Source organism: Littorina saxatilis, linkage group LG11, assembly GCF_037325665.1.
Source record: "Littorina saxatilis isolate snail1 linkage group LG11, US_GU_Lsax_2.0, whole genome shotgun sequence".
Taxonomy (NCBI): domain Eukaryota; kingdom Metazoa; phylum Mollusca; class Gastropoda; order Littorinimorpha; family Littorinidae; genus Littorina; species Littorina saxatilis.
Window position 1 is genome coordinate 14,378,476 of NC_090255.1, and position 26,626 is coordinate 14,405,101.

Genomic DNA, 26,626 nt, shown 5'->3' on the forward strand with positions numbered 1-26,626 from the left:
GAAAGTATATAAACATTAACTGAGCAGTTTTACTGTTTAAAGTTTTGTGCATTTCTATTTTTCCCCGTTTTTTTTATATATTGTTTTTTAGGTTACCCGAGTGTCAAAGTTTTTGAAGCAGTAAGTATTGTGTTTTGAAATGACTCTTCAACAGGTGTTGTTTTGGTGGTTCAAAAGTTTGCGTGAGTGTATGTGTGTTTGTTAGTCAAAAGTATGTGGATACATGTGTTTTCAGAATACAATTAACCTTTTTTTCCAGGTACCTGGGAAGCCAGCAACAACAATGTCTCCAGAAACCAACAATAATGTTCATGTCGCTGCACTTGATGTTGTAGAAAGTACCACTGGTAAGTCAAGTGACATTGCATTCTCGCATGTATTTCTGAATGTGTGTGTGTCTTTCTCTCTCTCTCTCTCTCTCTCTCTCTCTCTCTCTCTCTCTCTCTCTCTCTCTCTCTCTCTCTCTCTCTCTCTCTCTCTCCTTCTCTCTCTCTCTCTTGTTTTATTGTTTCTTCTATTTTTACGTCATAGTTTTAGCAGGGAGAGATTGGAAGACTATAGGCGTCGACCTAAAATCTCCATCCTTGAGTTATTTTACTATTATTAGTGATAAAGATTGTTTGTTCTCTCTCTCTCTCTCTCTCTCTCTCTCTCTCTCTCTCTCTCTCTCTCTCTCTCTCTCTCTCCCTCTCTCTCTCTCTCTCTCTCTCTGATCATTATATTAAAAAACCCATCATTATATCCACACACAAAACTCAAAGATTTGATAACACATTTGCTCATGCATGTTTATTCAGCATTGTTCTCACTACGTTACAATATGACGCTTGATATTTGCGTATAATCTGTAATGTGTAAATATTCATATGTTGTTGTTTTTCTCTACTTTTTTCTTCTTCTTTTTCTATGTGAATGTCCGTGTAAATATGTGATTAGATAATAGTCCCCTCTCTGGGCGAGGGCTGGTTGAAAAAAAGCTTGTTGTATTGCTTATGCCACAACCCTTGAAAAATAAAATTTGATTTGATTTGATTTGATTGGATCTCTCTCTCTCTCTCTCTCTCTCTCTCTCTCTCTCTCTCTCTCTATCTATCTCTCTCGCTATCTTTCTCTCTCTCTCTCTCTCTCTCTCTCTCTCTCTCTCTCTCTCTCTCTCTCTCTCTCTCTCTCTCTCCCGGAATTTGTGAGAGTCCCAATGAGTCTCAATACTTTCAAAAAACACCTTTCACTGTATTTAATGTTAAATTACGAAAAATCACAGTGATGGAAGACTTCGTTTGGTTATATTTTCATTTGTCCAAAGCATCAGTGTTCATTATATCCACACAAAAACACTCAAAGCTTTAATAACACATTTACTCATGCATGTGTATTCAGCATTGTTTTCACTACGTTACATATACGACGCTTTATATTTGTGTATAATATGTAATGTGTAAATATTCATATGTTGTTGTTTTTCTCTACCTTTTTTTTCTACGTTAATATCCGTGTAAATATGTGATTTGATTAGTCCCCTCTCTGGACGAAAAAAAGCTCGTTGCATTGCTTATGCCACAACCCTCGAAAAATAAAATTTGATTTGATTTGATTTGATCTCTCTCTCTCTCTCTCTCTCTCTCTCTCTCTCTCTCTCTCTCTCTCTCTCTCTCTCTCTCTCTCTCTCTCTCTCTCTCTCTCTCTCTCTCTCTCTCTCTCTCTCTCTCTCTCTCTCTCTCTCTCTCTCTCTCTCTCTCTCGATTAGAATAGTCCCTCTCTGGGCGAGGGCTGGTTGAAAAGAAGCTCGTTTATATTGCTTATGCCACAACCCTCGTAAAATAAAATTTGATTTGATTAGATTTGATTTGATCTCTCTCTTGCTCTATCTCTCTCTTGCTCTCTCTCTCTCTCTCTCTCTCTCTCTCTCTCTCTCTCTCTCTCTCTCTCTCTCTCTCTCTCTCTCTCTCTCTCTCTCTCTCTCTCTCTCTCTCTCTCTCTCTCTCTCTCTCTCTCTCTCTCTCTGCCTGTATATATATTATATATATATATATGTTTTTGTGTCTGCAAGTGACTGTCATTTGTGTGTTTTGTGTTAATTTCTCCTCTTTTGTACTAATTTTCTTTTGAGCAGCTCTCATTACATTTAGTCAAGTGTTGACTAAATGTTTTAACATAGAGGGGGGAATCGAGACGAGGGTCGTGGTGTATGTGTGTGTGTCTGTCTGTGTGTGTGTGTAGAGCGATTCAGAGTAAACTACTAGACCGATTTTTATGAAATTTTTCATGAGAGTTCCTGGGTATGATATCCCCAGACGTTTTTTTCATTTTTTCGATAAATGTCTTTGATGACGTCATATCCGGCATTTTGTAAAAGTTGAGGCGGCACTGTCACACCCTCATTTTTCAATAAAATTGATTGAAATTTGTGGCCAAGCAATCTTCGACGAAGGCCGGACTTTGGCATTGCATTTGGCTTAAAAATTAATTAATGACTTTGGTCATTGAATATCTGAAAATTGTAATTAAAATTATTTTTTTATAAAACGATCCAAAATTACGTTTATCGTATTCTTTATCGTTTTCTGATTCCAAAAACATATAAATATGTTATATTCGGATTAAAAACAACCTCTGAAAATTAAAAATATAAAAATTATGATTAAAATTAAATTTCCGAAATCGATTTAAAAACAATTTCATCTTATTCCTTGTCGGTTCCTGATTCCAAAAACATATCGATATGATATGTTTGGATTAAAAACACGTTCAGAGAGTTAAAAAGAATAGAGATATAGAAAAGCGTGCTATCCTCCTCAGCGCAACCGCTACCGCGCTTTTTTGGATTGTTAATTTCACTGCCTTTGCCACGAGCGGTGGACAGACGATGCTACGAGTGTACGGTCTTGCGGAAAAAATGCACTGTGTTCAGTTTCATTCTGTGAGTTCGACTGAGCTTGACTAAATGTTGTATTTTCGCCTTACGCGACTACTAATTTTTATTTTAAGTTAATATGTGTCTTAACAGAATCAAAAAACAAGAAAGGTAGGTTGTTGGAACGTTTGTTATTGACAAAACAATACATTCACTAACAAACAATAACAAATTTGTCAATAACAAACGTTCCAACAACGTTACCTTCTTGTTTTTTTATTCTGAACGTTGGCAGTCTCTTTGTTTTTGGATTTGTGTCTTAACAGGCTAAGATTTAATGTGTTGCTGATTAGAATTGTATGCTAACAAAATGATGTTAAAAATGTACAAGTGATTTAGAATTGTGCTTCCATCATATGACCATCTTCTTGCCAGAGATTGCATCCAAAGCACATAGTCAGCTAAGTTCTTCTTTCATTTGTTTTATTGTCTAATTGTCGTCTGTCCAATAGAAAGACCATTTGGTTGATATATATACTTGTGAATGGTTTGATTTGTCAGAAATTAAATGTTCCAGCAATTGTGCTTGACTTGTTTTTGACAGCTGGCAGCCTCAGTCCCATGGCCAAGATATGGATACTGCTGACCCCCAAAGTCCTCAAGGTCATCATCGTTGTTTTGGCGTCAGCCATCATAGTCAGTACCACCGTTGTCATCATCATCATTGTCACGCGTGAGTTGTTTCTTTGTTGCATCATGTCTGATGATGAAGATCTCTTCGTACCAGTGCATAACCACTGCGCCACTGCATTGCTTGCGAGCTGTTTACGCTCAGACAGGATGTGTAAATTGTTGTGTTGTCGGTTGGCCACCTGTGAATAGCTTTGCTAAAAACACCCAGACATCTCACACATCAAGCCATAGATTAAAAAAAATACACTCAGGTAGACATGGCTGCATGTTTGCAATGAGAGGGGAATAAAACATGTACACATGCAGCACAAAAACTGGTTCAGCACTAGATGGCTCAGCACAATTCACATTCATTGGAGGTTAGTTTCCACAAAAAACTTGAGCGAGGGAGCAATTTGCCAAGTTTTGTGTACCCTGAATAGACATTCCTGATATTTCTAATAGTGTATTTTTGTGAGTGAGTGAGTGATCAGTGAGATAGGAAGTGAGGGGGTGAGAGAAGGAGAGAGAGAGAGAGTGTCTGTGTGTCTGTTTGTTTGTCTCTGCATTTTGAGCTATTTTAATCGCCCTGGTAATCTACACATAGAAGTAAAAATGGTACTGCACACACACACACCCTGGTAATGTACACATATAGAAGTAAACATGGTACTGCACACACACACACCCTGGTAATGTACACATAGAAGTAAACATGGTACTGCACACACACACACACCCTGGTAATGTACACATAGAAGTAAACATATGGTACTGCACACACACACACACCCTGGTAATGTACACATAGAAGTAAACATGGTACTGCACACACACACACCCTGGTAATGTACACATAGAAGTAAACATGGTACTGCACACACACACACCCTGGTAATGTACACATAGAAGTAAACATGGTACTGCACACACACACACCCTGGTAATGTACACATATAGAAGTAAACATGGTACTGCACACACACCCTGGTAATGTACACATAGAAGTAAACATGGTACTGCACACACATACACACCCTGGTAATGTACACATAGAAGTAAACATATGGTACTGCACACACACACACCCTGGTAATGTACACATAGAAGTAAACATGGTACTGCACACACACACACCCTGGTAATGTACACATATAGAAGTAAACATGGTACTGCACACACACACACCCTGGTAATGTACACATATAGAAGTAAACATGGTACTGCACACACACACCCTGGTAATGTACACATATAGAAGTAAACATGGTACTGCACACACACACACCCTGGTAATGTACACATAGAAGTAAACATGGTACTGCACACACACACCCTGGTAATGTACACATATAGAAGTAAACATGGTACTGCACACACACACACCCTGGTAATGTACACATATAGAAGTAAACATGGTACTGCACACACACACACCCTGGTAATGTACACATAGAAGTAAACATGGTACTGCACACACACACACACCCTGGTAATGTACACATATAGAAGTAAACATGGTACTGCACACACACACACCCTGGTAATGTACACATATAGAAGTAAACATGGTACTGCACACACACACACACACCCTGGTAATGTACACATATAGAAGTAAACATGGTACTGCACACACACACACCCTGGTAATGTACACATATAGAAGTAAACATGGTACTGCACACACACACACCCTGGTAATGTACACATATAGAAGTAAACATGGTACTGCACACACACACACCCTGGTAATGTACACATATAGAAGTAAACATGGTACTGCACACACACACACCCGGGTAATGTACACATATAGAAGTAAACATGGTACTGCACACACACACACCCTGGTAATGTACACATATAGAAGTAAACATGGTACTGCACACACACACACCCTGGTAATGTACACATATAGAAGTAAACATGGTACTGCACACACACACACACCCTGGTAATGTACACATAGAAGTAAACATGGTACTGCACACACACACACCCTGGTAATGTACACATATAGAAGTAAACATGGTACTGCACACACACACACACTGGTAATGTACACATATAGAAGTAAACATGGTACTGCACACACACACACACTGGTAATGTACACATATAGAAGTAAACATGGTACTGCACACACACACACACTGGTAATGTACACATATAGAAGTAAACATGGTACTGCACTGACACACACACTGGGTAACCCCAGCCATGAAGTGTGCAACTGCGATTAAAAAAAAAGTGTACAAACAAACAAACATACAAATACCTGCATACATTACAGTGAAGGTGTGCAGCTAAAGGCAGTTTAATTTATGGCTCTCCACCTGCTGTTCACCTGACTTTAATAGCACAGCTGCAGAGATATTATAGCATTGCATTTACCTGACACATCCGTTCCTGGTACCACTGCTAGATTGCATGTGTGGTATTTGTGAGTGTGTGTGTGTGTGTGTGTGTGTGTGTGTGTGTGTGTGTGTGTGTGTGTGTGTGTGTGTGTGTGTGTGTGTGTGCGCGGGAGAGAGAGAGAGAGAGAGAGAGAGAGAGAGAGAGAGAGAGAGAGAGAGAGAGAGAGAGAGAGAGTCTGAGAGAGAGGGAGAGAGAGAGAGAGAGAGAGAGAGAGAGAGAGAGAGAGAGAGAGAGAGAGAGAGAGAGAGAGAGAGAGAGAGAGAGAGGTTGCCTTGGTTCAATGAGAGTTCAAGCACAAAGACTGGGTTTTAGCTGTGCAACATTTGACTGCTCTGGTTTTAAAACAAGTCATGTTGAGTGATATCAAAACATTTAGTCAACCTGAAACTGAAAGATACAAACACTGAAAAACCCAGTACCAGTCATCAGTGAGACTAGTCAGGGTGGGCTAGCTGAAAGTCGAAGACCAAAACGGTTTACATTGGTCTATGGCAAGTATGCAAACACTGTATAGGACCTATAATTTGTATAAACCATTTTTTTTTATTTGATCACAATTTAAATAAAAATGACATGATCGATCTATGTATTTTTGGATTCAGACAATGATAAAGAATACAAATTGAAATCAGGTTTGAATCTGTTGAAATTTCAATTTTGATCAGAATTTTAATGAACAAATTAATTGCTTAATTTACAATCTTCCAAGCTGAAAATGCAATCCTATAGTTTCACCAACATTTCAATAAAAGTGAAAAATGAGGTCACCACAGTGCCGCCTCCACCTTTTTTTAAAAGCCGGATGATGTCATCAAAGATAAATCATGAAGATCTGTCCAGTAGTTTCTGGGAATCACTCCACACACACACACTCCCACACACACACACACGTACATGATCACATGCATACACACACAAGCACCTGAACAACTGACATCATCACCCTTGTGTTATTAAGTCCCAGAGTCTACTGGAATATATTAAGTCAAAACTTGACTCAATGTAAAAAAAAAAAAAAAAGGTGACAGATGGTATCAAGTGGTTACAGGTTTATTGAGCAGGTACACATCGGGTATCAATTGGGGGACAACAAAAATGGCAGGCTGGGGAAGAGTGGAGGTGAGGGGGTGGTAGGGAGGGGAGAGAGAGCTTTCTTTTTTGTGTGTGCCCTGTTGATGTTTTTTTTAATCTGTATATATCCCATTGCAACTGTGTGTATGTATGGTGGTGTTGCTGTTGCTTTCCAGAGCATTAGAAACATGCAGACATTTTTTTGTGGTCATTAAGTTTCTGTACATCCATTGAAGTATCCTTCCGTTGGCTCTCTTTCTGTGTCTCTGGCATTATTGTGAAGTATTGATGCTGGCTGTGTCAGAGCCTTCACCCTGGGCTGCTTTATTCAAGTACCAGGCTGAGTGTTGTTATGGAGTGCTTGAAGCTGTTTGAGGGGCTGCTGCACAGGCACAGGAATAATGCATTTTGCATTCCATGGTCTACACTACTGTACTAATTGTTACTATAATTCACCTGTACTCCACTCGCAGTCCTGAGGCTTGCGTCTGAGTCTGTGTTGTATCTGCACACACTTGACACAGACATATGTTTTAGGGAAAGAAGGTGTTCTGACCTGTGCATGGTAAGGGGGAGGTGAAGGTGGGTATAGATGTCATTTGCTCTTAAAAGGAAACAAGAATTAGAAGTTTGTGGAATGTTTACTGGGATTAACAAAGCATAGTGTTGTGTCTTCTCATCATTATTATTTGTATTATTGTTTATCAACTTCAAAAGATCAATAGGTCAAGGTTCTGGTGAATGTTTTGTTTGTCAATTATAAGACTTACCGTTCTTGTTTTGTACTGTTTTCAGATATAACGGCTGGTATGGGAAAGGTACCTGTGATCACGTCCACATTGCCACCTGTCACTGTCACACCCACAACACCTCTATCAGTATCAACATCAGCAGAAAATGTGTCGTCAACATCGTCGACCATAAACCCTTCGTCAACATCTACATCATCATCAACAACAACAACCTTGTCTACCACTTCATCAGCACCACCCACAACCACCACCACTTCCAGCACCACCAGCACAACAGCACTGCCAGGTAAACAAATATGACTGGAAGGTAAAACACTAGAGTATCAGTTGGTGGTTGATAGTTTTCATTGAGACAAGGGACTTCCTGTGTAAGATGCAGACTTGGATTTTCTTCTTTCTCTCAGTAAGAAACATGTGTGACCATAAAAAATAAAGAAATCAGTCATAGTTCGAATTGTGTCAGTTATCTTTGGGTGCCAGGGGAACAGGCTCACCCTGTAGTGAGACATGATTATGTTGTGACAACAGTATAAGTACAGTCTGTGTGAGACTGAAAAGCTTTGGGCTGTTTAGTTTGGGGGTTAATTTGGTATTCTGGACATTGAACTGTAACACTACCTCATGCACAGTTAAGGTACTTGTTGCATACGATAGGGGAGTAAATGGCCTTTTCAGCACTACACTTGATCTAAAGATAAATGGCCTCAGCAAAAAGATCTACAGCCAAACGCTTCTGCCTGTTGTTGCCTGTTTTCAGTTGAAGAGAAATACTGCAATCATTCTAGTTGGTGAGAACAGCATTTGTAATGTTACTTTTTCATATGTTAGTTGCTGCCGTTTTGTTGTGTATTCGCCCTCGACGCGGACTTCACATTCTGTGGCCATGGTGATGATCGATCCTCTGAAAATACTACCACATGTACTACAAGTACCACTCTTAATAACCAACACTTTGCAATCATCACTTTTCACAAGAGCTCGTGATGATTAAAAGAAAATGGATATGTACATATATACAACCAGTGACAATGAGACAAAGAAGAATGTGCCTAAAAACTTGACCAAGAAGAGTCTGTGTCTGAAGGTATATTGGTAATGCCTCTCTGTTCTTGTCTGGGTCTTTTGTTTGTTGATGTTTTTTCTCCTGTCAAAGCTGCAATGGATGATCTAAAGCTGGGTGTTCTGTCTGTTGCAGGGTGTGCAAGTAAGGATGAGTTTCTGTGTGGGAGTGGAGAGTGCATTCCATGGAAACAGCTGTGTGATGGCTTGCCTCACTGCAAGGATGGCAGCGACGAAGGCATTGACTGCGGTAAGTCAGGGGGTGGGTCACAGGCTTATGTGGGTGACAGTGTCAGAAACATTAACAAAGCAAAGCATAGAGACAAAAACAGTGCCACTCCCTTTTTTAAGACTTCTAAACATTTGAGTATTAGTCAGGTCTTAAAATGGGGAGTCCAAGGATAATTGCACGGCCATATTATCGTGGAAGCGTAGACAGCCGATTTTCTCCCCACGCCAAGTTGGCTGCTGTCTTCCGTCTTCGGTGGTTGAGGTTTTTACTCAGGGTTGCCTCCTCCCCAAGAGTAGCTGCCTTGCTGGGCTGTCGAGTCCACTCTACCCGGGTTTGACGTCGAAGTTTTCCTTCTCGTAGCCTTTGCCTTTCCCAAGGCGCACACAAGGCAGTGCGGGTTTTGAAATCGGAGTTGTCCTTCTCCTAGATGAGCGACCATCCAAGGTTAACGAGCCCCATCTGCCCGAAGCAGCTGGTTTTAAGGCGCCAGTGACCCGCCTGCATCCCTTCTCCTGTTAGTCGAAGACAGGGCCCGCCACGTGAAGGCCAGGAGCTGGATTTGACTGTCAGAGGTGTTTGGAGACACGAAGCCATATGGAGCATTTCTTGGGAAGTAGGCGCTTATCTCTACTTCCACCCCGGCATAACAGTTCTTGGGCCCCAAAATGGGGAGTGTTTTAAAATGGAGCTAACTTTTCCAGATCTAAGTAAGAGAAAATCTGAAAAACCAAGGTCTTTAGTTTAAATGGAGCCCATGGACTTCAATCTGAGAGGCTGTCATGAGGGGCACCTCTGTACTTGCTGAAAATGTTACATGCGAACGCACAGAAAAAAGATTTCATCTTAACATGTGTTTGCTTACCCCGAGCAGTTGAATGATAAAAGAAACCGTCACCTGAGAGATGTGCTTTCCTTCTGTAATAAGCTTTCACAGGTACATCTGTTCAAATTGTTTATATTCATAAAACAAGTATTTTTCCAGAGGAATTTTACCAGTTTTCAACCATCTCACAATGTAATTTCGGAATATTAATTCGGGAAATGCAGAGAAGTCTGTTCAGGTTTTGTGTGTAACTTGTTTTACAAATCTGTAGTATCTGTTTTACAGTTATGCAATCTCTCAATCAATGTGTTTGCTTCTTATAATATGGAATGGCTTTTATAAGATCTTCTTTTTACATTTAGTCAAGTTTTGACTAAATGTTTTAACATAGAGGGGGAATCGAGACGAGGGTCGTGGTGTATGTGTGTGTGTGTGTGTCTGTCTGTCTGTCTGTCTGTCTGTGCGTGTGTGTGTGTAGAGCGATTCAGACCAAACTACTGGACCGATCTTTATGAAATTTGACATGAGAGTTCCTGGGAATGATATCCCCGGACGTTTTTTTCTTTTTTTCGATAAATACCTTTGATGACGTCATATCCGGCTTTTTGTAAAAGTTGAGGCGGCACTGTCACACCCTCATTTTTCAATCAAATTGATTGAAATTGTGGCCAAGCAATCTTCGACGAAGGCCGGACTTCGGTATTGCATTTCAGCTTGGTGGCTTACAAATTAATAAATGACTTTGGTCATTAAAAATCTGAAAATTGTAAAAAAAAAAAATTTTTTATAAAACGATCCAAATTTACGTTTATCTTATTCTTCATCATTTTCTGATTCCAAAAACATATAAATATGTTATATTTGGATTAAAAACAAGCTCTGAAAATTAAAAATATAAAAATTATGATCATAATAAAATTTTCGAAATCAATTTAAAAACACTTTCATCTTATTCCTTGTCGGTTCCTGATTCCAAAAACATATAGATATGATATGTTTGGATTAAAAACACGCTCAGAAAGTTAAAACGAAGAGAGGTACAGAAAAGCGTGCTATCCTTCACAGCGCAACTACTACCCCGCTCTTCTTGTCAATTTCACTGCCTTTGCCATGAGCGGTGGACTGACGATGCTACGAGTATAGTTATTACGGTCTTGCTGAAAAATTGCATTGGGTTCAGTTTCATTCTGTGAGTTCGACAGCTTGACTAAATGTTGTATTTTCGCCTTACGCGACTTGTTTATTTTTAAACATGTAGACATTTATTGCACTCATATAATTGTTACATGTTTCCTCCAACATCTACTAATGAGTTTGTTATGGGATGACAGTGGACCAACTGTGAAAAAGAAGTATTAAAGACATAACTGTGAGTAAGCTTGAGTCCTCGGTTGGTTGGTTTGTATTGTCCTTCCTTGAGTCCTCTGTTGGTTGGTTTGTATCGTCCTTCCTTGAGTCCTCGGTTGGTTGGTTTGTATCGTCCTTCCTTGAGTCCTCGGTTGGTTGGTTTGTATCGTCCTTCCTTGAGTCCTCTGTTGGTTGGTTTGTATCGTCCTTCCTTGAGTCCTCGGTTGGTTGGTTTGTATTGTCCTTCCTTGAGTCCTCGGTTGGTTGGTTTGTATCGTCCTTCCTTGAGTCCTTTTAAGATGGTGATTGTTGGCTGTGAGAGTTGGCTCTGTGTGTTTTTCAGTGTGTGGCGAGGAGCAGTGGCAGTGCAGCAGCGGACAGTGTGTATCATCAGGGGCTCGCTGCGACCGGGTCTACGACTGCCGCGACTCTTCAGATGAAGTCATGTGTTCAGGTCAGCATCACTACTTTCACTTAGCTTTTCAATCGTAACACACTGGCTTTTTTGCAAAGTTCCCTTCAGGATATTTGGTCCAAATTCTGGGTGTTGAAAATGGTTTCCAGATAAGTTTCCTGTGGTGGAAACTTTTCAAGATGTGTAGATTTCTTGCATCCCACGATTGACAAAAGGGTCTTTCCTGGCAAAATTGTATAGGCATAGATAAAAATGTCCACCAAAATACCCGTGTGACTTGGAATAATAGGCCGTGAAAAGTAGGATATGTGCCGAAATGGCTGCGATCTGCTGACCGATGTGAATGCGTGATGTATTGTGTACAAAATTCCATCTCACACGGCATAAATAAATCGCATAAAAAAAAAAAAAATTTTAAATAAAAAAATAAAAATAATAAAAATAAATCCCTGCGCTTAGAACTGTACCCACGGAATACGCGCGATATAAGCCTCATATTGATTGATTGATTGATTGAAATTGGGCAAAAATCACTCAACAATTGTTTTTTTTCCGGGGGATTTGACAAATGTAAAATTGATTTCTGTGCAATTTAAAGAGTGACCAGTTTTTGCAGTTTGATATTGCCTGACACTCCATTGTGTGGATTGTGATTAAATGTCATCTTGCTGTTTAAACAACAAAAAAGTAATGGACAAGTCAACTTTATGAAGTGTAACAGCATTTTTGTGTGAGCCCAAAACACAGTGAACAACTTCAGTGTTGGCTCCATTGCCTTTTTGCATGTATACAGCCTGTGTGAGTCGTAGACTCGGTCAACCCAACTGTGTCCTCAAAGTGAGCTCATAAACAAGGGACATCCCCTCATTGTTCCCAGCTGGGTGGACGGCCCTTATTTTAAAGTTTCAGTTTATAGTGGCTTTGCTGAAGTGGGTGATTTTAAAGAAACACTCGTTCCTGTGTACGTGACCATGTACACCACCTCAAATGTTCCTCAGATTTGACTTGACATAAGATAATCCATCCCCTCAGATCCTGGAACCAAATTCTGGCTGCTCCCTGTGCACAGTGGACATCTTGTGTTGAATTCATGTTGTGGGTGATACCTGTGTCAGTCTGCTGCAGTCATGTTGTGGGTGATACCTGTGTCAATCTGCTGCAGTCATGTTGTGGGTGATACCTGTGTCAGTCTGCTGCAGTCATGTTGTGGGTGATACCTGTGTCAGTCTGCTGCAGTCATGTTGTGGGTGATACCTGTGTCAGTCTGCTGCAGTCATGTTGTGGGCGATACCTGTGTCAGTCTGCTGCAGTCATGTTGTGGGTGATACCTGTGTCAGTCTGCTGCAGTCATGTTGTGGTCAGTCTGTGTCAGTCTGCTGCAGTCATGTTGTGGGTGATACCTGTGTCAGTCTGCTGCAGTCATGTTGTGGGTGATACCTGTGTCAATCTGCTGCAGTCATGTTGTGGGTGATACCTGTGTCAGTCTGCTGCAGTCATGTTGTGGGTGATACCTGTGTCAGTCTGCTGCAGTCATGTTGTGGGTGATACCTGTGTCAGTCTGCTGCAGTCATGTTGTGGGCGATACCTGTGTCAGTCTGCTGCAGTCATGTTGTGGGTGATACCTGTGTCAGTCTGCTGCAGTCATGTTGTGGTCAGTCTGTGTCAGTCTGCTGCAGTCATGTTGTGGGTGATACCTGTGTCAGTCTGCTGCAGTCATGTTGTGGGTGATACCTGTGTCAGTCTGCTGCAGTCATGTTGTGGGTGATACCTGTGTCAGTCTGCTGCAGTCATGTTGTGGGTGATACCTGTGTCGGTCTGCTGCAGTCATGTTGTGGCTGATACCTGTGTCAGTCTGCTGCAGTCATGTTGTGGGTGATACCTGTGTCAGTCTGCTGCAGTCATGTTGTGGGTGATACCTGTGTCAATCTGCAGCAGTCATTCAGCAAACAGTCTGCAGCCATACTTTGGGCTTTTGGTACATCACTATTAAGACCCTGTTTTGTCAGACTAATTAATCTGTTTATAATGTCTGTAAATTTACCTCTCCTTTTTATGACCTTATTTTTTGTCAGATTTGTGTAGGTCTTTTTCTTGTCAGAATGCTCTTACTCCACGTGTAAGCGGGAACAGATCCGTGGCTGGGACCATGGTAGTGTAAGCGGGAACAGATCCGTGGCGGGGACCATGGTAGTGTAAGCGGGAACAGATCCGTGGCGGGGACCATGGTAGTGTAAGCGGGAACAGATCCGTGGCGGGGACCATGGTAGTGTAAGCGGGAACATCCGTGGCGGGGACCATGGTAGTGTAAGCGGGAACAGATTCGTGGCGGGGACCACGGTAGTGTAAGTGGGAACAGATCCGTGGTGGGGACCATGGTAGTGTCTGTGGGAACAGATCCGTGGTGGGGACCATGGTAGTGTAAGCGGGAACAGATCCGTGGCGGGGACCATGGTAGTGTAAGCGGGAACAGATCCGTGGCGGGGACCATGGTAGTGTAAGCGGGAACAGATCCGTGGCGGGGACCATGGTAGTGTTTGTGGGAACAGATCCGTGGCGGGGACCATGGTAGTGTAAGCGGGAACAGATCCGTGGTGGGGACCATGGTAGTGTAAGCGGGAATAGATCCGTGGCGGGGACCATGGTAGTGTCTGTGGGAACAGATCTGTGGCGGGGACCACAGTAGTGTAAGTGGGAACAGATCTGTGGTGGGGACCATGGTAGTGTCTGTGGGAACAGATCCGTGGTGGGGACCATGGTAGTGTAAGCGGGAACAGATCCGTGGCGGGGACCATGGTAGTGTCTGTGGGAACAGATCCGTGGCGGGGACCATGGTAGTGTAAGCAGGAACAGATCCGTGGCGGGGACCATGGTAGTGTAAGCGGGAACAGATCCGTGGCGGGGACCATGGTAGTGTCTGTGGGAACAGATCCATGGCAGGGACCATGGTAGTGTAAGCGGGAACAGATCCGTGGTGGGGACCATGGTAGTGTCTGGGGGAACAGATCCGTGGCGGGGACCATGGTAGTGTAAGCGGGAACAGATCCGTGGTGGGGACCATGGTAGTGTCTGGGGGAACAGATCCGTGGCGAGGATCATGGTAGTGTATGTGGGAACAGATCCGTGGCGGGGACCATGGTAGTGTAAGCGGGAACAGATCCGTGGCGGGGACCATGGTAATGTAAGCGGGAACAGATCCGTGGCGGGGACCATGGTAGTGTCTGTGGGAACAGATCCGTGGCAGGGACCATGATAGTGTAAGTGGGAACAGATCCGTGGCGGGGACCATGGTAGTGTCTGTGGGAACAGATCCGTGGCGGGGACCATGGTAGTGTAAGCAGGAACAGATCCGTGGCGGGGACCATGGTAGTGTAAGCGGGAACAGATCCGTGGCGGGGACCATGGTAGTGTATGTGGGAACAGATCCGTGGCGGGGACCATGGTAGTGTAAGCGGGAACAGATCCGTGGCGGGGACCATGGTAGTGTAAGCGGGAACAGATCCGTGGCGGGGACCATGGTAGTGTATGTGGGAACAGATCCGTGGCGGGGACCATGGTAGTGTAAGCGGGAACAGATCCGTGGCGGGGACCATGGTAGTGTATGTGGGAAGGACGGTACCTTTAACACTTTGAGGCTGATGATTTGTTGTGTGTGCAGACTGCAGCGGATTCCAGTGTGACACAGGGCTGTGTCTGTGGGACGGTTACCACGACAAGTGTGACGGCGTCTTTAACTGTCCTGACCTCAGTGATGAAATGGCTTGTGGTGAGTTAACTGCTACTTCCACAAAACATCTTGATACTTTCACACAGATCATATACACACCCCTCATTTTACATCCATTTAAGACACAGACCTTTTGTACTGGTAACTTGGATAACATATCAGAACAGTTTTTGTTACGTGGTTCGGATCAGTACTTGAGTGTATATTATTCAGCTCGTCTTTCACACATACACACTAAGCAAGTGAACACAAAATGATTTGCATACATTTTTTGGGAGGATTGTTTTCTTGTTTGCGTGTAGGGACCATTTGCTTTCTGATAAAGATGAAGCAGAGTAAGGACTGTTAATGTTCAGTTGACACCAGCACAGGGGACTTGTTTATGTCTGTCAGTCAACAGATTTGTGTGACCTAGCTGTGGCCAATCACTCAGCTCACATGATAAATGGCTTAATTCACACAACATCCTCACATAGAAAACAATGTTCAACATGTATTTCCATTGTTTTGCTTTTTTATTTGTCCCAGAGAGACTGGCAGATTCAAAAACAATGTGGGCGATAAAATGACAGAGCACTGAGCAGTGAATGTGACACAACATAAACAGTGCAATTACATTTGGTCTGTCATCACTTTTACAGTGCACACAATGTTCAAGTGAGCAGGTCAGCATGGCATAATGATAGTGTGAAGTGTGGTCAGAGCAAGTTTTCCTGCAGCAACATTCAATGTGTTATGATGTGCTGTGTGTCAGCCCCGAGAGCTGGCATGGTGGTGTGTGCGAACAATGTGAGAGTGCCACAGTCACAGTGGTGTGATATGGTGATGATGACTGTGTTGTGTTTCAGCCCCCAGAGCAGGCCTGGTGCTGTGTGCGAACAGTGTGAGAGTGCCACAGTCACAGTGGTGTGACGGCCTGGATCAATGCGGTGACAACTCGGATGAAACAGACTGTGCTTCAGGTACTGGTCACCTTCCTCGACTCACTGGTTCAGTGTGGTTATATGTAAATCATTTCCAGTTTGTATGGGATACCGCAATGCATATCCGAAACAGACAGACTGCTAACGTTTACCAAATCAAGAATAAAAAAAACTCAAGAAGGGTAGGTGCATTGAATGTTTCACAATAGTGCAAGTTGAATATTTATATTGCTCAAGGTGTTTGGATTATTGCATGCTTAGTTGAATGAGATTGTATTTGCTCTGAAAAATGATCACGTCATCTTGTTTCCATTGCAGTGGTGATCATGATCTTCTTGTTCTTTTTCCTTATCGTACAAACAAATTGGCATTATAATATCATGCAAAGTGTTACACCTTCACCATGGTTTTGAAAGGCTTTCCGCTATAGTGCAGGGGTATGTTAACTGGAAAATTAAGTTTTGACTGTGCATGCCCTGGTTTCATTCAGTGTGCAGAAGAAGTCAGTTTGCTTGCTCCGATGGTCGCTGCATTCAGCGGACCTGGGTCTGTGATGGCTACAGAGATTGTGACAATGGAACAGATGAAAGCAATTGTGGTGAGATTCTTGTTGCAGACACTGCATCTGATAACTCTGTGCCAGCAGAAGTGGAATTGTGGTGAGATTCTTGTTGCAGACACTGCATCAGATAACTCTGTGCCAGCAGAAGTGGAATTGCAGGGTTCGTACAGGTCATGGAAAACCTGGAAAGTCATGGAATTTGATTTTTAATTTTCCAGGCCTGGAAAGTCATGGAATTTCAATTCAAGTCATGGAAAGTCATGGAATTTAACAAAAATAAGAAAGAAAAAAAAATTAACCTTTCGCACGCCAGCTTTCTTTCGAGTTGTTTCTTGACAACAAAAAGTATGCGGAATTGGAACGAATTACCAAGGAAGATCTTCGCAATGAACTGTGTATCGCGGTGAAAAAAATGACAGTTCGTCAAGTCACAGTATCAGTGACGGTTACGAAACGGAATTTACGAAAGTGCCGATGGATACAAACAGTGGTTGGTCCAGTTTAGTGAAATGACAGGACCAGCAAACATTACCGATAATCTGACTGCGTAGCAAATGCTTGACTTGCTTGTCGAAGAGACACTGCGTAGAAACTGACTCAAATTCAGTGCAAAGCAAGCCAGTGTCAAAACTGGCAGTGACAAGACGTAAAAAGTTTGCGTGTTCGGAAATGGCGACCTGTGGATCTAGTCATGGAAAATGTTGTTGAGGCTCATGGAAAGTCATGGAAAAGTCATGGAATTTTGTTTCTAAAAACCAGTGGGGACCCTGGAATTGTGTACAGTGGGGACCCTGGAATTGTGTACAGTGGGGACCCTGGAATTGTGTACAGTGGGGACCCTGGAATTGTGTACAGTGGGGACCCTGGAATTGTGTACAGTGGGGACCCTGGAATTGTGTACAGTGGGGACCCTGGAATTGTGTACAGTGGGGACCCTGGAATTGTGTACAGTGGGGACCCTGGAATTGTGTACAGTGGGGACCCTGGAATTGTGTACAGTGGGGACCCTGGAATTGTGTACAGTGGGGACCCTGGAATTGTGTACAGTGGGGATCCTGGAATTGTGTACAGTGGGGACCCTGGAATTGTGTACAGTGGGGACCCTGGAGTTGTGTACAGTGGGGACCCTGGAGTTGTGTACAGTGGGGACCCTGGAATTGTGTACAGTGGGGACCCTGGAGTTGTGTACAGTGGGGACCCTGGAGTTGTGTACAGTGGGGACCCTGGAATTGTGTACAGTGGGGACCCTGGAATTGTGTACAGTGGGGACCCTGGAATTGTGTACAGTGGGGACCCTGGAATTGTGTACAGTGGAACCCCACCTTTTAAGACGTCCCAAAAATCTGAGAAAATCGTCTCATGAAAACAATTCGCCCCTAGATTTGGTCAGGCTTTTACATGGTCACTTGGTCACATACCAAAAATGAACAGTCAGTTGGTCAAGTGAAGAAAATCCCAAACACCCTTGATTCTTTGACCCAGAAACATTTTATATATTCAATATTTTACTCATTCATATTTACAAATATTCACAGTCATATTACATATATTGTGTTTCAGTGAATTACTGATTTTGAACATGGTCATTGATGACCTTCTCTTTGGCTTGTTTATTATTTATTTGGTTATTTGATTGTTTTTTCTTCTTTCATTTGGTTTTGTACCTATTTTCAGTTTCTTTCATTTTGTGGCTTCTGAATATGCCTGTGTTTGGTTTATATGTTTAATTATTATTTAATTAATGTGTTTGCTTTGTTGGTTTCTTTCTTTCTTTCTTTCTTTCTTACTTTTTTCTTTCTGTGTTTGTTTGTCGATCTACTTATTTCTCTTGTGTCATAGCCTATAAATGCAATGTTATGGACTTTACAGACAGCTATGTAATTCCAATTCCCTGAGGACATCTATTTTGTGCATGTCACTGAGAGATTCTACTCAGGAACTGTGAAAGTTTGTTACAGCTGTTGAAGTGAAAGTTTGTTACGCCTGTTGAAGGTTCATGCCTGCCGACCCAGTTCATGTGTGACGACTATGTGTGTGTGGAGGAGGGGGCGGTGTGCAACGGTGTGTGGGACTGCAGGAGGGGGGAGGATGAACTGCACTGCTGTGAGTAACTGTTAGTCGTGAAGCATTGCAGGTGTGCACGTCCATGATACTAGGTAACAGTTATGTAGTTTTATAGTTATGTAGTTTTATACACTAAAATATACAACAGGAGAACCTCACATTTTCAACAACAACAAAAATGAATAATGTATGTTGTGTTGACACTTTTCCGCAATACAGTGGAGTCCGGGTACAACGAATCTCAAGGGAGATACATTTTAGTTCGTTATATCAGTAATTCGCTGTAGAGTTTTCAACCCTAAATGGCCTTTTGACAAGTTTTCCCACTCACCTTCAAATGATCGTCCCATCGATCTTTCCTTGGAGAGTACAATATCTGCATGTTTTCAACAGCTTCATAATATAATCCATAGAGGCATAGTTCAAATGTTCACTTTACTCTCACAATTTTAGAAGTAAAATTTAAAAAGTCGTGTAAAAGCAAGTACATATGTACATTCTGATCAATCTCCGATTTCATGGTGTCCACCAGTTCTGGTGCATGTACTACCCTGGCCAAGTTTCCTCTCAAAACATCAAAGAGACCGGCGCCCATAGGTTAAACTCCCCATAGGTTAAACTCGGTCACTGACCCGGGAGTGACCCGGGTGCAGGAAGTGTTTCCTCTCTCATAAAGGGGAACCACCTCTCATAGCTAAAACTGGGTCAATGACCCCTGGGAAGAAGGTCACAGTGTCTATAAACAAGTAAGAAATAGAAGGCTGTCTGCCGGGAAATCAATGGCAGTTCGTTAAAAGCGGGATTTCGTTATACCCAGGTTCGTTATACCTGGACTCCACTGTACCACATATTCTTGGACACAAATTGTCTAATATTTCCACAACAAAGCTGAAGTAGGGTGACAATACGTGTTTTTGTAAATCAGCACACTGATGTTCCAGCCAAGTAGGTGTGTCGTTGTGACCTCAGTTTCAGCCCAGGAGGGGAGCAGTGGGGTGCTGTGGGCCAGGTACGGTGGCAAGGATTATGCTGTGTGCGCCGATGTGTGGTCCACAGACTTTGCTGTCCAGATCTGCACCGACATCAACCAGCTGTAAGTGTCGGTGACCTGTGATGTGCAGTGTCCTGTGGTGTGCAGTGTCCTGTGATGTGATGTGCAGTGTCCTGTGATGTGCAGTGTCCTGTGATGTGCAGTGTCTTGTGATGTGCAGTGTCTTGTGATGTGATGTGCAGTGTCCTGTGATGTGCAGTGTCTTGTGATGTGCAGTGTCCTGTGATGTGTAGTGTCTTGTGATGTGCAGTGTCTTGTGATGTGCAGTGTCTTGTGATGTGATGTGCAGTGTCCTGTGATGTGCAGTGTCCTGTGATGTGCAGTGTCCTGTGATGTGCAGTGTCCTGTGATGTGCAGTGTCCTGTGATGTGCAGTGTCCTGTGATGTGCAGTGTCTTGTGATGTGCAGTGTCTTGTGATGTGCAGTGTCTTGTGATGTGATGTGCAGTGTCCTGTGATGTGCAGTGTCCTGTGATGTGCAGTGTCCTGTGATGTGCAGTGTCCTGTGATGTGCAGTGTCTTGTGATGTGCAGTGTCTTGTGATGTGCAGTGTCTTGTGATGTGATGTGCAGTGTCCTGTGTTGTGCAGTGTCCTGTGTTGTGCAGTGTCCTGTGATGTGCAGTGTCTTGTGATGTGTAGTGTCCTGTGATGTGATGTGCAGTGTCCTGTGATGTGATGTGCAGTGTTCTGTGATGTGATGTGCAGTGTCCTGTGATGTGAAGTGTCTTGTGATGTGCAGTGTCCTGTGATGTGCAGTGTCTTGTGATGTGCAGTGTCCTGTGATGTGATGTGTAGTGTCCTGTGATGTGATGTGTAGTGTCCTGTAATGTGCAGTGTCTTGTGATGTGCAGTGTCCTGTGATGTGCAGTGTCTTGTGATGTACAATGTCTTGTGATGTACAATGTCGTGTGATGTGCAGTGTCCTGTGATGTGCAGTGTCCTGTGATGTGCAGTGTCCTTTGATGTACAATGTCCTGTGATGTGCAGCGTGCAGCCTCTTGTGATGTGCAGTGTCCTGTGATGTGCAGTGTCTTGTGATGTACAATGTCCTGTGATGTGCAGTGTGATGTGCAGTGTCCTGTAATGTGATGTGCAGTGTGCTGTAATGTGATGTGCAGTGTGCTGTAATGTGATGTGCAGTGCCCTGTGATGTGATGTGCAGTGTCCTGTGATGTGATGTGCAGTGTCCTGTGATGTGATGTGCAGTGTCCTGTGATGTGATGTGCAGTGTGCTGTGATGTGATGTACAGTGTGCTGTAATGTGATGTGCAGTGTGCTGTGATGTGATGTGCAGTGTCCTGTGATGTGATGTACAGTGTGCTGTAATGTGATGTGCAGTGTGCTGTAATGTGATGTGCAGTGCCCTGTGATGTGATGTGCAGTGTGTTGTAATGTGGTGTGCAGTGTGCTGTAATGTGATGTGCAGTGTGCTGTAATGTGATGTGCAGTGTCCTGTAATGTGATGTGCAGTGTCCTGTGATGTGCAGTGTCCTGTGATGTACAATGTCTTGTGATGTACAATGTCGTGTGATGTGCAGTGTGCAGCCTCTTGTGATGTGCAGTGTCCTGTGATGTGCAGTGTCTTGTGATGTACAGTGTCTTGTGATGTACAATGTCCTGTGATGTGCAGTGTGCTGTAATGTGATGTGCAGTGTCCTGTAATGTGATGTGCAGTGTGCTGTAATGTGATGTGCAGTGTGCTGTAATGTGATGTGCAGTGCCCTGTGATGTGGTGTGATGTGAGGTGATGTGCAGTGTGCTGTAATGTGATGTGCAGTGTGCTGTAATGTGATGTGCTGTGCCCTGTGATGTGATGTGCAGTGTGTTGTAATGTGATGTGCAGTGTGATGTAATGTGATGTGCAGTGTCCTGTAATGTGATGTGCAGTGTGCTGTAATGTGATGTGCAGTGTGCTGTAATGTGATGTGCAGTGTCCTGTAATGTGATGTGCAGTGTGCTGTAATGTGATGTGCAGTGTGCTGTAATGTGATGTGCAGTGTCCTGTGATTAAATGTGCAGTGTGCTGTAATGTGATGTGCAGTGTGCTGTAATGTGATGTGCAGTGTCCTGTGATGTGATGTGCAGTGTGCTGTAATGTGATGTGCAGTGTGCTGTAATGTGATTTGCAGTGTGCTGTGATGTGATGTGCAGTGTCCTGTGATGTGATGTAACGTGTCCTGTAATGTGATGTGCAGTGTGCTGTAATGTGATGTGCAGTGTCCTGTGATGTGATTTACAGTGTCTTGTGATGTGATGTGCAGTGTCCTGTAATGTGATGTGCAGTGTCCTGTGATGTGATGTACAGTGTCCTGTAATGTGCAGTGTGCAGCCTCTTGTGATGTGCAGTGTGATCTTGTGATGTTATGTGCAGTGTGCTGTAATGTGATGGGCAGTGTCCTGTGATGTGATGTGCAGTGTGCTGTGATGTGATGTGCAGTGTGTTGTAATGTGGTGTGCAGTGTGCTGTAATGTGATGTGCAGTGTGCTGTAATGTGATGTGATATGCAGTGTGTTGTAATGTGATGTGCAGTGTGCTGTAATGTGATGTGCAGTGTGCTGTAATGTGATGTGCAGTGTGCTGTAATGTGATGTGCAGTGTGCTGTAATGTGGTGTGCTGTGATGTGATGTGCAGTGTGTTGTAATGTGATGTGCAGTGTGCTGTAATGTGATGTGCAGTGTGCTGTAATGTGATGTGCAGTGTGCTGTGATGTGATGTGCAGTGTGCTGTAATGTGATGTGCAGTGTGCTGTAATGTGATGTGCAGTGTGCTGTAATGTGATGTGCAGTGTCCTGTGATGTGATGTGATGTGCAGTGTGCTGTAATGTGATGTGCAGTGTCCTGTGATGTGATGTGATGTGCAGTGTGCTGTAATGTGATGTGCAGTGTCCTGTGATGTGATGTGATGTGCAGTGTACTGTAATGTGATGTGCAGTGTCCTGTGATGTGATGTGATGTGCAGTGTGCTGTAATGTGATGTGCAGTGTGCTGTAATGTGATGTGCAGTGTGCTGTAATTTGATGTGCAGTGTCCTGTGATGTGATGTGATGTGCAGTGTGCTGTAATGTGATGTGCAGTGTGCTGTAATGTGATGTGCAGTGTCCTGTGATGTGATGTGATGTGCAGTGTGCTGTGATGTGATGATGTGCAGTGTGCTGTAATGTGATGTGCAGTGTGCTGTAATGTGATGTTCAGTGTCCTGTGATGTGATGTGATGTGCTGTAATGTGATGTGCAGTGTGCTATAATGTGATGTGCAGTGTCCTGTGATGTGATGTGCAGTGTGCTGTAATGTGATGTGCAGTGTCATGTGATGTGATGTGCAGTGTGCTGTAATGTGATGTGCAGTGTGCTGTGATGTGATGTGCAGTGTGCTGTGATGTGATGTGCAGTGTGCTGTAATGTGATTTGCAGTGTTCTGTAATGTGATGTGCAGTGTGCTGTAATGTGAGGTGCAGTGTCCTGTGATGTGATGTGATGTGCAGTGTGCTGTAATGTGATGTGCAGTGTGCTATAATATGATGTGCAGTGTCTTGTGATGTGATGTGATGTGCAGTGTGCTGTAATGTGGTGTGCTGTAATGTGATGTGCAGTGTCCTGTGATGTGATGTGATGTGCAGTGTGCTGTAATGTGATGTGCAGTGTCCTGTAATGTGATGTGCAGTGTGCTGTAATGTGATGTGCAGTGTCCTGTGATGTGATTTACAGTGTCCTGTAATGTGATGTGCAGTGTCCTGTGATGTGATTTACAGTGTCCTGTAATGTGATGTGCAGTGTCTTGTGATGTGATGTGCAGTGTCCTGTAATGTGATGTGCAGTGTCCTGTGATGTGATGTACAGTGTCCTGTAATGTGCAGTGTGCAGCCTCTTGTGATGTGCAGTGTGATCTTGTGATGTTATGTGCAGTGTGCTGTAATGTGATGTGCAGTGTCCTGTGATGTGATGTGCAGTGTGCTGTGATGTGATGTGCAGTGTGCTGTAATGTGATGTGCAGTGTGCTGTAATGTGATGTGCAGTGTGCTGTAATGTGATGTGATGTGCAGTGTGTTGTAATGTGATGTGCAGTGTGCTGTAATGTGATGTGCAGTGTGCTGTAATGTGATGTGCAGTGTGCTGTAATGTGATGTGCAGTGTGCTGTAATGTGGTGTGCTGTAATGTGATGTGATGTGCAGTGTGTTGTAATGTGATGTGCAGTGTGCTGTAATGTGATGTGCAGTGTGCTGTAATGTGATGTGCAGTGTGCTGTGATGTGATGTGCAGTGTGCTGTAATGTGATGTGCAGTGTGCTGTAATGTGATGTGCAGTGTGCTGTAATGTGATGTGCAGTGTCATGTGATGTGATGTGATGTGCAGTGTGCTGTAATGTGATGTGCAGTGTCCTGTGATGTGATGTGATGTGCAGTGTGCTGTAATGTGATGTGCAGTGTCCTGCGATGTGATGTGATGTGCAGTGTGCTGTAATGTGATGTGCAGTGTCCTGTGATGTGATGTGATGTGCAGTGTGCTGTAATGTGATGTGCAGTGTGCTGTAATGTGATGTGCAGTGTGCTGTAATTTGATGTGCAGTGTCCTGTGATGTGATGTGATGTGCAGTGTGCTGTAATGTGATGTGCAGTGTGCTGTAATGTGATGTGCAGTGTCCTGTGATGTGATGTGATGTGCAGTGTCTTGTGATGTGATGTGATGTGCAGTGTGCTGTAATGTGGTGTGCTGTAATGTGATGTGCAGTGTCCTGTGATGTGATGTGATGTGCAGTGTGCTGTAATGTGATGTGCAGTGTGCTATAATGTGATGTGCAGTGTCCTGTGATGTGATGTGATGTGCAGAGTGCTGTAATGTGATGTACAACGTCCTGTGATGTGATGTGCAGTGTGCTGTAATGTGATGTGCAGTGTGCTGTGATGTGATGTGCAGTGTGCTGTGATGTGATGTGCAGTGTGCTGTAATGTGATTTGCAGTGTTCTGTAATGTGATGTGCAGTGTGCTGTAATGTGATGTGCAGTGTGCTGTAATGTGATGTGATGTGCAGTGTGCTGTAATGTGATGTGCAGTGTGCTGTAATGTGATGTGCAGTGTCCTGTGATGTGATGTGATGTGCAGTGTGCTGTAATGTGCAGTGTGCTGTAATGTGATGTGCAGTGTCCTGTGATGTGATGTGATGTGCAGTGTGCTGTAATGTGATGTGCAGTGTCCTGTGATGTGATGTGCAGTGTCCTGTAATGTGATGTGCAGTGTCCTGTGATGTGCAGTGTCCTGTGATGTAGTAGCTGTAGTAGTGGATCTGATATGCAAGGATTGGTTTCACTATGAACTGATATTGAAGAACACTTCATTGTCTGTAAAAACTGACGTACTGGGTTTGGTTATGTTGCCTGTGTTAAAACATTAGTATTCTGCTAGAAGATGTTAAATGACAACCGGTTTCAGTGTATTCTATAATCTGCTTGTCAGATATGTGTGACACTGTTTTTATGCACATTTCTTTGCACATTTTCTCATGTAGGCAATATTATCTGTAGTTTGTTGTCATCACCAAAGTATTTTCATTTTGCATGATGTTTGACAATAATGTTGCTTGTTGTTGTAGTTGTGTGTTGTTTGTTGTTATAACGCAGCCCTCTGCTGGAGTGGTCAGAGACCAGCGCGCCCCCAGCCTGGACTCACTTTGTAGCCTTCAACACCAGCACCAGCACTGCTAAAACAACAAACCTCGTCACCAGGTACTGCACATGCTGCCATGTAGTCTCAGCCAACAAGTGTTCACCAGCACTGCTAAAACAACAAACCTGGCCACCAGGTACTGCACATGCTGCCATGTAGTCTCAGCCAACAAGTGTTCACCAGCACTGCTAAAACAACAAACCTGGCCACCAGGTACTGCACATGCTGCCATGTAGTCTCAGCCAACAAGTGTTCACCAGCACTGCTAAAACAACAAACCTTGCCACCAGGTACTGCACATGCTACCATGTAGTCTCAGCCAACAAGTGTTCACCAGCACTGCTAAAACAACAAACCTTGCCACCAGGTACTGCACATGCTGCCATGTAGTCTCAGCCAACAAGTGTTCACCAGCACAGCTAAAACAACAAACCTCGCCACCAGGTACTGCACATGCTGCCATGTAGTCTCAGCCAACAAGTGTTCACCAGCACTGCTAAAACAACAAACCTGGCCACCAGGTACTGCACATGCTGCCATGTAGTCTCAGCCAACAAGTGTTCACCAGCACTGCTAAAACAACAAACCTGGCCACCAGGTACTGCACATGCATGCTGCCATGTAGTCTCAGCCAACAAGTGTTCACCAGCACTGCTAAAACAACAAACCTGGCCACCAGGTACTGCACATGCTGCCATGTAGTCTCAGCCAACAAGTGTTCACCAGCACTGCTAAAACAACAAACCTGGCCACCAGGTACTGCACATGCTGCCATGTAGTCTCAGCCAACAAGCGTTCACCAGCACTGCTAAAACAACAAACCTGGCCACCATGTACTGCACATGCTGCCATGTAGTCTCAGCCAACAAGTGTTCACCAGCACTGCTAAAACAACAAACCTGGCCACCAGGTACTGCACATGCTGCCATGTAGTCTCAGCCAACAAGTGTTCACCAGCACTGCTAAAACAACAAACCTGGCCACCAGGTACTGCACATG

General features: G+C 43.6%; 1 protein-coding gene across 3 annotated transcripts in view; it reads left to right on the top strand.

Moving 5' to 3' along the window:
* The window catches only part of LOC138979824 (transmembrane protease serine 2-like), a 64,912-nt gene that overhangs the window by 18,367 nt on the left and 19,919 nt on the right, over positions 1-26,626 (top strand). For 2 of the 3 annotated variants that reach the window (XM_070352568.1, XM_070352567.1), the window contains 11 exons: positions 260-347; positions 3,456-3,584; positions 7,811-8,053; positions 8,963-9,076; positions 11,572-11,682; positions 15,299-15,406; positions 16,216-16,329; positions 16,781-16,888; positions 18,845-18,955; positions 19,886-20,009; positions 25,582-25,686. In XM_070352568.1, the coding sequence (XP_070208669.1) occupies positions 284-347; positions 3,456-3,584; positions 7,811-8,053; positions 8,963-9,076; positions 11,572-11,682; positions 15,299-15,406; positions 16,216-16,329; positions 16,781-16,888; positions 18,845-18,955; positions 19,886-20,009; positions 25,582-25,686 (1,331 nt within the window). In that variant the 5' untranslated portion in view covers positions 260-283. The remainder of the gene's footprint in view (positions 1-259; positions 348-3,455; positions 3,585-7,810; positions 8,054-8,962; positions 9,077-11,571; positions 11,683-15,298; positions 15,407-16,215; positions 16,330-16,780; positions 16,889-18,844; positions 18,956-19,885; positions 20,010-25,581; positions 25,687-26,626) is intronic. The other variant, XM_070352569.1, reaches the window with a different exon arrangement.